The following is an 11,285-nucleotide window of genomic DNA, read 5'->3' on the forward strand; positions in this document are numbered from 1 at the left end:
TTCCTATTATTTCCCCTTTTCGTGTATAGTTTGCTACTTTCATTTAACCCTAATAGTGACAATAAGAAACACTCAGTGCAGCAGGATGATGAAAGCCGCAACTACTTCAGAGTCGGACCCTCTAATTAGTAAATAATGAATTAAATAATCAGAATACCTGGAAAAGCAGAATGAAAATTAGGATGAAAATATTGTTAACAGAAAAAAAAAACTACACATTCCCCAAATAAATGCTTAGTACATTTTAATAAAAACCTGCCAAGCTTAGTTTTATAATTTCTACATTGACTCCAAAACACAGAAACTGAGAAATAATGATTCACTTAATTAGGCTAGGAGTCCAATGAAAAATGGAAGTTGGTTGGAACAAACACCTGCAGCCACAGGGAGTCCCCAGGGCAGAGTATGGGAACCACCTAGCTAAATAAATGAGCTTGATGGACTGAACAGTCTGTTCTCAGTTGTCAGATTTCTTATGCGCCTTAGCCTTCAGCACTGAGCCAAACCAACCAAATGCTTACAGTGCTGCCTTCTTTGAAGAGGGCATGTCTACCAGGCACAGGGCTTTCTCAAAGTACTCCTTCCACTTCCAGATGATATCCCCACAGAAGGCCAACATTTCTCTATTCCTTAATCTCAAAGTGGGTGAGTGTATGTAACTGTGCACTATAAAGGACTGGCATCATTGATGACTCAGGCGCCGCCGAGAGTGGCAGCCTTTTCAGCAGCTCCGTGTACGACTTTATTTTTCTACTTTTATTTTTCTCTTTTTTATTGATCACTCCTATCACTTTATTTTATGTAGATATTTTTTTTTGTGAATTTCCCCTTGGGATTAATAAAGTATCTATCTATCCATCCATCCATCCATCCATCCATTCAGATTCCTTTGGGGCATGGCTATGTGTCAAGTCTTCACAACTCTGGGTAAGAAAAACTGGGTAATAATTTAGAATGGGGTTACCTATGTGCATCCTTTGGTGAATTATTCCAATTTAACATAGCTTTAGCAAGCAATTTCTTTGGTCTTTATAAACTTACAAAGCTCTAATGATACTTTAAAATAGGAGATAGCTATAATTCATCCATTAGCCACTTCCTGCTCTGTAACAAAACCTTAAAGGCTTTGGGCATGTGTTACATAGCAATAAGTGACTATTAGATGCACTACAGAAAGCTCCTTTTGTAAAGTGTTATGAAAAACAGAAAAGACTGAAGTCAGTATTAGAGAGGAGTTGTACATTAGTTGTAAGAAATCCATTACTTGACACAATGTTTTATCTATAACCTGAATTTAATTTCCTCCAATATTTGATAAACATTCTGTAGCAATACGAGGCATAAGAGCACCTCTTCAAAGACCCAAACTGCAAGGCAGCGAGTGCAAAGACAACACTTTTGACAAGCCTGCTTTTGTTTTCCTTTAATTTGCATCTAAAACTGATGCCATGTATTGATTTTTGATCCAATGTCGATTCCAACCCATCCCCAAACCATTAAATCAAAATAGTGTCTGCTCATTTTCTAGTAAAGAATCTGTTATCCTAATCAGAATTTTATAAACATCAGGCACACTTCAACAGGAGGCAGCAATAACAGTTACTCTTGAACTATTCTCTTAGCCAAAGCCCACCTGTATGTTTACCCCTTCCAATTAAAATAGGACTCCTTGTGTTGTTGAATTAAAGACGGGAGGAGGGCAACATGGTTGCAGAGTGATTCACTCTACTGCCTTAACATGTTAACGGCCTAGGTTTAAGCCCCTTACTCTATGAGGCTGGCATATTCTCTTCCTGACTGCATGGATTATTGTCTGGGTGCTCCGATTGTCCTCACACCCTAAAGTTATTCATGTCTATGGGCACTGAAGCTATATTTCAGGGTTTGTGCACAATGCAGCTAAAATGAGCATAAGCTTCCATAACCCTAAAATGGATAAAGCAAGTTACAAAATGGAAGAGGAAAAAAAAAAAAGAAAAAAAAAGCAGGCCTGTGCGTTCTCTTATGACCTAAATGTTGGAGCCTCTTCCACCCTCCTTTTCCCAGCCCTCATTATTTTACCATCTTGTGCATGTTTGTTTTGTAGCTCTAGCCACACTGCGCCAAACACTGAAAACATACATGCAGCCTTTTACTAAGCAGCCCCAGAAAGGCAGTCCTTGCTGTTAAATATTTGTACACAGTGAAACACAAATGTTAAAGGGTTTTGCAATAACAAGAGCATCATGCATTATTAATACCCTTCAGCATAAATCTGTTCAGAATAGTAATTGCCATTTCCCTGCGCCTCGTTACTTTGTGTTGTTTTTTTTTTTTTTTTTAAGTCCTGCGCCTGGTAGCCATGGACACCTACCGTAACAATTGTGGTGTACCTCTAATTAACATTCAAGTCATGCACAACACTTGCTGTTTTTAATTTTCATCTTATCATAAGCGGTTTAACACTGTTGCCAGTGTTTATTTGCACTTTTTTTTCACTGTCTGCAGACCTCTTCACTGCAGCCTCTTCCAGGCCAAATGCTACAATTATTCACCTATACAAAGTGGTCATAACTGTCCGGGGCATCACTGAAAAAAAAGGGGGGGGGGTAGAATGATGTCCAGAATGCTACAGAATGGCAGCACTGATTTCAGGCAACAGTGATAGGCACCCCACCCCACCCCCACCCCCATTCTCTGGTCACGTGGCCTGCAGCTTTATGATAATCAATGTTTGCTTTGTGTTGGTTTTCCCCAACCCCCCACACCCCATCCCAGTGAGCAAAACATTTAGACATGGCTGAGGGACTGTTTTAGAAGAGGCTTAATGACAGACTTAGGACTGAATAAGAAGCAAAGGGAGCTGGAATTTGGCATGGCCTCCAGCACATAATGTAGATATCAAAAAAAGGAAATTCTGTAAACTGCAAAACTGAGTAACAACTATAACCTAAAACAACATATTTTTGTGAACGTACAACACATACAAACATTTAAACAAAACATTGCATATTTCAATCATTAGAAAACGGCAAACAGGATACATAAGAGGTACAAATTGGTTTATTTTATTACCTTTTTTTTTATATAAATACAAATAATTGCTTGTTTTCTTTGCAACGTTTGTTCTTCAGAATTAGGAGCAGAGCTCTCTTGTGATGCTTCAAACTGCAATATTTCAGAATCAACTGATGACAAAGGCAGGCAGACTTCATTACGCAAAAGGAAAAAAAAGTACAAATCACAATAATAAATAAAAATGTTTTTCTAGTAACCGCTTTTTTTTTTTTTTTTTTTTTAAATGAAATGTATTTATTCTAAATCAAGTTAAAAAAAATAAAATAAAGGAAAATTTTTTTTGTTAAGCAAAATACAAAGAACTCATTTGCTGCTATTGAAACTCATAAAAAAGTATAAAACAGCAGAAACACACAATGTGATGTATAAATGTTTACATTAAAGCCTCACATATGAAATCTTTACATCATATGATATGAAAAGAAAAAGAAAAATATACAACTTACTGAAAAGTATCCTTTGCACACTGGGCGCTAGGCGCTGCAGATCCTGCACTTGTTCTAGTGTCTTTGTTTTAAAAAATACATTAAGCATGAAATCCGTAGACTACAGTCAGTGATTAACACTTTCTTCCATAAAATATTTCATTTACATGAAAAAAATATATATAAACATTTTATGAGAGAGCATACAATTCTGAGGTACTAGACAGATGCTGGAAGGGCTCGACTTGTGCGACATATACGCATCAAATTTGTGTCATTCCAGAAAGTCTCACCAAAGACTTGAATCAGTCATTTCTTCCTCTCTGGTAACTACAATCAGTTACGTTCACAGTTTTGAGTCTGGAGTCCAGGTTAGACACTCACCATTGGCCCAGTTGCACAGTAGGATGGATATCTAACTGACTGGAAGTCTGCACACTTCAAGCCATTCAGAGAACAATGGCCAGCCAACGCTGCTGGAGTCTACACAAAATAGAACATACAAGTATACTTACAAAAATAAAAATAAATGAATTTCAAAGTTCAGTGCAAGACCACCTTCAAGTGTTCTGTTTGGCCATGTACAGTGGAGTGAGACTAATGCACAACATTGGTCAACCTCATCTCCAGAGTTTCAAGTCCACCAGAAAGCACTCTTCTTTATGGAAGAGTCAAATATTCAACCATCCATCTTTTGTCCTGAGCTCCTAGTCCATCACATTGGACAACCAATAGGTATTCCAGTTCTTCCAGGCACAATTCATTTATCTTTTCAGGTTGTTGAGCAGTAAGGTTCCGAAAACCTATTGAATAAAGCTTTGACATTAAATTAAAAAAAAAGAAAGCCTTAAAGTGACCATGTCCACTTCCCAGGTGCCACGCACCCAAACTGCTCATTAGTAAATCCCAGACTCGCAAAGTGGGATTTTTTACACTGCCTATTTTATAGACAAGAAATATTCATATCAATGGATTTCTTTCTTCAATGTCCGTCCCAGTAAATCCATTAAAACCAGGGGCGCAGTAAAATGTTTATCTGCTTTTTTTTTTTTTTTTTTTTTTTTTTTTAAACACACTTTTTAAGTGCAACATAGAAAAATAACCTGGCTGATACTTTGACCTTTCTCCTGTGGCTTAGAAGATGCTGACCTGTGACAGTACTTGACTTTGGGCCTGGGCCTGTATCTGTGCACCATTCTGTGGACTGCCCAGTGGCCCGTTGATCTGAGCTGTGCCCGATGGTGGCTGTGCCGTTTCAGAGGACTGCTGTAAAGGCGATGGCTGCCGCTGCGGGGGCTGTGTCTGCTGGAGCTGCTGCATCTGCTGCTGGTGCATCTGCTGCATCTGCATGTGCTGCAACTGTTGTTGCATTTGCTGCTGGTGCATGTGCTGCTGAAGCTGCTGCTGGAGGTGGTGCTGGAAGTGCTGCTGCTGCATGTGCTGCTGGATCTGCTGGTGGTGCATCTGCTGTTGCAGCTGAATGTGCTGCTGTTGCAAGTGCTGCAGCTGAGGTGGCTGCATGGAAGGGCTCAGCTGCGATGTACCAGAAGGCGATGCCACCATTGGCGCCCCCATGGAGCTCATCAGGGTTGTTGAAATGCTTGATGGCATGCTGGGAGGGCCCACACTGGTAGAGCTCACCATCTGGTTACCGGACAGTCTCATTTGGAGTGGTTTTGGTGCAATAGCTCTTGGGAGTGCCTGCTGGAGCACCTGTGCTGTAGCAGATACCGATGGGTGCTGTGACATTGGGGCACTCAAGATGAGAGATGGGGATAAGTTGGTTGAAGCCAGGGTTTGTTGGACTGAACGTATGGTTTGTGCCTCGGCAGACTCTGCAGCAGCCTGGGAGATGAGATTTTAATTTCAGAAAGTGGCACCAAAATGAAAAACAACACAATTTACTGTAGGAGGACACTTTCAACCAGTCTCTTTATTATACTAACTGTATATTTAATTTCCTTTTTTAATATGTATTTTTCAGCATATTTTTGAAATTCCTATGAGTAAAGTAGATAGTATACAGTGCTGGAGTGGGAGAAACACTCCATGGGGAAAGACAATGCAGAGCAAACATCTCCAAAGTAGACAATTTAGTAATATATGGAAGATAAAAGACTAGGCTTTACAAAACAACTGAAGCTTAAGAGGCTGACACACCCACATGCCAAGTATCTACACTGAAACACTGTGAAAACACAGAGCTCACCAGATGTGCCCCACACAAGTTATATTAGCACTCTGAGACTACTCACCTTGGACACAAGACTGGCTCGGTAGGCTGCCAGGGCTTTCAGATACTCTTTCTTGGCTGCTTCGGTTTTACTTTTGTAGATCTATGAGGGAAAAAAAAACAAAAAAAACAACAACAATATAGATGAATAACACAGATAAAGTCTTTAGCATTAACAAGGTCATGTAGAAGTGCATCTGTTCCCTGAGCTGGGTGCTCAGACAGGCAGCGCTACTCAGCTTTGGCTGGAATGGACTGGACTACTGTATGTTTCATTGGAGTGCATGAAAGGATTTTGCCTGAAGCAGACTAATCACATTTATTCATTCTTACACAGGGTGGAAGTGAGCTGGCATCAAACAAGATGAAAGACAGTTTGCCAGGACAAAATTCAGAACATAACCATGTACAGTTGAAACCAAGCACATAGCTTTCATGTTGCTGTCCATTTAAATAGACAAATATGACTCTAGTACTTCTATCTCACGTTTTAGAACTGTAAATGCAAGTAAGCATTTAAAACATTCTTTCTAAGATCGAGTGTTAAACACTTAACATGATAAATGTATACTTCTGGCATCATTGTGTGCATTTACATACTCACACATAACTGGGATAAGGTAAGTAACTTGGTTTCTTAAATATCCGTATTTACATGCACAAGTAATCTTCTAGAATTTTCCTTTGGCAGAATATTTTGTGCAGTTTAATGATGCTGAAGCAGAGTTAAATGTCACCAACAGCCACCGAGAATTTGAAAATAAGCATGATGCCTGTGATATATTTATAAAAAAAAAAAATTACTTTTTTTATTTACTCTAAAGTAAATATCATACATTCCCTTTATACACTCTCCTGCTGAGCCTCCAAAGATTTGCAATATGAATACTGCCCACTGCATCACCCAATCACACGGCTTCAATACATCTATAAAGTAGATGAGGAGTCCTCTACAGCGCATCTTCAACCTGAGCCTGGAACAGAGGAGAGTCCCAAGGCTTTGGAAAACATCTTGCATCACCCCAGTCCCAAAGGTATCACGTCTTGGTGAGCTGAATGACTTCAGGCCTGTCGCCCTGATGTCACATGTGATGAAGACCATGGAGCGGCTGCTGCTTCAACACCTGAGGCCACAGGTCCGCCACGCCCTTGACCCTCTGCAGTTCACATACCAGGAGAAGGTGGGAGCGGAGGATGCCATCATCTACATGCTACACCGATCACTCTCCCACTTGGACAGAGGCAGTGGTGCAATAAGTATTATGTTTCTGGACTTCTCTAGTGCCTTCAACACCATCCAACCTCTGCTCCTTAGGGACAAGCTGACAGAGATGGGAGTAGATTCATACCTGGTGGCATGGATCATGGACTATCTTACAGACAGACTTCAGTATTTGTGTCTCGGAAACTGCAGGTCTGACATTGTGGTCAGCAGCACAGGAGCGCCGCAGGGGACTGTACTTTCTCCGGTCCTGTTCAACCTATATACACCACCTACAACTGAACACCAGCAAAATCAAATAGCTGGTGGTGGATTTTAGGAGGCCCAGGCCCCTCATGGACCCCGTGATTATCAGAGGTGACTGTGTGCAGAGGGTGCAGACCTATAAATACCTGGGAGTGCAGCTGGATGATAAACTGGACTGGACTGCCAATACTGATGCTCTGTGCAAGAGAGGACATAGCCGACTATACTTCCTTAGAAGGCTGCCGTCTTTCAACATCTGCAATAAGATGCTGCAGATGTTCTATCAGACGGTTGTGGCGAGCGCCCTCTTCTACGTGGTGGTGTGCTGGGGAGGCAGCATAAAGAAGAGGGACGCCTCACGCTTAGACAAACTGGTGAGGAAGGCAGACTCTATTGTAGGCATGGAGCTGGACAGTCTGACATCTGTGGCAGAGCGACGGGCGTTGAACAGGCTCCTGTCAATCATGGAGAATCCACTGCATCCACTGAACAGTATTATCTCCAGACAGAGGAGCAGCTTCAGCGACAGACTGCTGTCACTGTCCTGCTCCACTGACAGACTGAGGAGATCGTTCCTCCCCCACACCATGCGACTCTTTAATTCCACGGTGGGGAGGGTGGGATAATAAATGGTAATATTATACAATGTTATCGACTGTTACACCTGCCTCGCACTCTCCACCTTGCATTTTTTAACTTGCACTGCATTTTTATCACTCTTTAATTAATATTGTTTTTATCAGTATGCTGCTGCTGGAGTATGTGAATTTCCCCTTGGGGATTAATAAAGTATCTATCTATCTATCTAAAAATAAATAGCTGACACTTTATTAATATGTTTCTGTTACTGGACTACAAGCAGCACACTCTTCTGCTTGGTTGTGCAACTAAGTCTTGCAAATGACCCAGTAAGTGTGCTTCCTGCCTTACACCCAGTACTGCTGTGATAATAATGCAGGTATTTTTACATCAATAAAATAATTATTGCATTAAGTTATGTGCTACTTTAAAAAAAAAAAAAAAAAAAAAAAAAAAAAAAACTGAATGCACATTACTTTTCACACATTACCCTACTTTTTTCAAGATTGTGCCTCTGAGCTTAGCATTGAGAGTTCAGCTCATCAACATAAATTCATTGATCACTGAAATATTGAGAAAGATTATTTCAAATAGAAAAGAAATAATGCAATCGCTCAAGCATTTGCCTCAGGAAATTTATCTTGCGGACATTTCAAACTGTGGCTGAAGGAAGCGTGTGTGAATCTAAGCAGGTGAAAAGAGTTCAACAGACATGCACAGACTATAAAATCCTTACCTATAACCCGGTTAAGGTTTTTATGGCCCAATAATTGGGTTACTCAAGGGGGAAGTCTACAGTAGGTCTGTTAACCGGGTTTCTCAGAGCCCAATAACCTGATTTGTCTAACCAGAATAAGGGTTTACATGACATTTTAGAAACCAGGTGTCTGTGAATTAATTAATTATTAAAGTGCATGCAAGCGCACTGATTATATCTCTGAACACGTCAAATTAAGCAGTTTTGAAAATGTCATACTATTCTCTCAAGTATATGTCTTCTCATTCACTGAGTGCCACTAGTGGCGTCAAGTGTTGGCTACACTCTGTGGTCAAGGGCAGTCAGTAAGTGGGTTTTCATAATGCCATCTGTTTTTGTAATGCAAAATATTTTTACACCATTAAAGAGCACTTGAGCTAGCAGCTCTACTACAGTATATGTAGCAATTTGTTACATGATGATGTGTATTTCCTTAAGATCTCTTCTTATTCTGACCTCTGCCAACTTCATTATACTGTACATAGTGGACATGGCATTGTTGGTGCATTTGCATCTTGACTTGTTTGTCGAAAACAAAGAGCCTAACACTCAAATATTTTCTGTGCTCCACTCAATTTGGGAAAAATTCCAAAAGCATTTCTGCCATCAATAAACGTCACTCTGCATACACAACACTCAACTCCTGGTCCTTCTCGCACACTGCACATCAAAGCACTCAACTGATTAGGTGTCACTCTTTCTACAGTATAACAAAGTGAAAGAGAGACATTTATGGGGTCTTGTGTGTGCATGCTTTTTTATTTATGGCACATCTCCTGAATGTTTAAATGTGATAGCGAAAATCTTTTGTTTTCAATGTAGATTAATTGAAATAGTTTTTGGTAACCCATTTGGTTTACATGCTGGTACATGAGGCAGCACTAAACTTAATTTTTGACAAAGCAGTGTAGAATATAAACCAAATGGCTGCTGGTTCAATGCTGTCTACTGACTGACATCTCATTTAACCCTACCTGTCCCCCCAACTGCTGAACTATGCAATTGATAAAAGTTTCAAATAAATTAATGTATCGAAATGTAAAATATGTCAAAACTATGAATGTTCTTTAGGCATAATAAAGGTTTGTGAATGGTATGGTTTTGTTAGCAATAACAACAGGCATTTTATAGAAAGATTCAACTTTGTTTAGTTTGTAAATAAAGTCCAGCTTTCTCGTTTATTTCAGAGAGCATCAGATGATGGTCCTCTTCAGGTTTTTAATCTGTTTTTGTTCACAGTTATTCTTGTTTTTAAACATGTATTTCATTTTCGACATTCATGACATTGATAGCATAAAACAATATTCATTCTGCGTTAATTTTAATAAATACTATTTATTTGAATATGCCTGGTAGACTTTGAATTTAAGTTGTAATTTACTGTGGACATGGTAAACAAGCCAACATCATCAGTGAGAAGCCCCTCAAACCACCTTTAATATTACCTGCTTTTGTTCTTCTCCTAAGCCATCCCACATAGATGCAACAATCTTAGAAACTTCTCCAAAGGTTGCATTTGGATTTTGTCCTTTGATGGCTGCCTGTGTGTCTCTAAAGAAGAGTGCATAGGCAGAGACTGGTTTTTGTGGCTCATTTGGGTCTTTTTTTTTCTTCTTTTTGGGAGTCTTGGGTTTTTTTCCAGAATCAGGCGCAGGTCTTTTCTCACCAATCATCTAAGAGAAAAAATAACAAATGCACACTTGAGAAAATGAATTACTAAAATGGACAAATAGTGTCGTAAAATTTGGCAACACTGTTATTTCTTCTCTGCATTTGTATTCATGACCTATATTTAAAAAAAGATAAAGGCTGAGTAAATATTCAGAAACAAATCAGTTAAAAGGTACTAGTATTAATACAAATAGTATAAATCCTATCATTCACTTCAGCAGGCAAAATGGCAATATGATTTGCTTGGATTGTGCACAGTGGACTTGAACAAAAGGGGTGTTCAATGATTTATCTGAGTATCACGTATTTGTCTAACAAATCTGAACTTGTCATTGGAGATCAGGATATGTCTTGCGAGAGAGAGAGAGAACTAGCAGACCATTTCAGAGAGCAAATCTGAGGTGTTGAGATCAAAGATCTCACAAAGCCTATAGTAGAACACTTCACTTCCCTTTATCATAACCAAAATGATATTTCTCAACTTAAGCATCACATATTTCTTCAGGTCTTAATGACTGACAAACGTTTTAATCTCCCCATTCATGTTCTCTAATGGTAACTTTTCACACCTACTTTCTCCTTATCCTTTTATCTGCCATGGCTTTGTTCTGCTTCCTACATTAGATACCTGCTTTTTGCATATTCAGTTGCACACCTGATGAAAGCTATACAACCAAAATGTTGCATCTTTTACATGCTTTCCTTTTCAGCGTGAAAATAACTAACATTTTCATATATACACATACAGTATATAGTATATTGCATAGTTTACTGTCAAATAATGCAAAGAGCATGCGACACGCGTTTCACCCTAATTCTGGGCTCATCAGGCGTACACACTCGCTGACGTCCAAGGTTCGATCCCCGAGAGGGGGTGCAGTGAATGTGTACGTCTGATGAGCCCAGAATTAGGGCGAAACACGTGTCGCGTACTCTTTGCATTATTTGACAGTAAACTATGCAACATTCTATGATCTGCTTCTCGCAACTGAAGAGGGCACCGTGGCAGATGTTTGCTGACTTGCAGACCAACCACAAGCGTTACCTGGTAGGTAACCACCCATACAATCAGATTGTGATTCAGACTACAAATGT

The 11,285-nt window shown here is 39.7% G+C and overlaps 1 protein-coding gene across 3 annotated transcripts in view; it reads right to left on the reverse strand.

Annotated features, from left to right (window-relative positions):
- Positions 1 to 3,026: 3,026 nt before the first annotated feature.
- tox3 (TOX high mobility group box family member 3) overlaps positions 3,027 to 11,285 on the reverse strand; it is a 123,461-nt gene continuing 115,202 nt past the window's right edge. For all 3 annotated transcript variants that reach the window (XM_028809285.2, XM_028809284.2, XM_028809280.2), the window contains 3 exons: positions 9,965 to 10,192; positions 5,738 to 5,818; positions 3,027 to 5,327 (listed from right to left, as the gene is read on the reverse strand). In XM_028809285.2, coding sequence (XP_028665118.1) covers positions 4,617 to 5,327; positions 5,738 to 5,818; positions 9,965 to 10,192 — 1,020 coding nt within the window. In that variant the 3' untranslated portion in view covers positions 3,027 to 4,616. The remainder of the gene's footprint in view (positions 5,328 to 5,737; positions 5,819 to 9,964; positions 10,193 to 11,285) is intronic.

This window comes from Erpetoichthys calabaricus, chromosome 9, assembly GCF_900747795.2.
Source record: "Erpetoichthys calabaricus chromosome 9, fErpCal1.3, whole genome shotgun sequence".
NCBI classification, from domain to species: domain Eukaryota; kingdom Metazoa; phylum Chordata; class Cladistia; order Polypteriformes; family Polypteridae; genus Erpetoichthys; species Erpetoichthys calabaricus.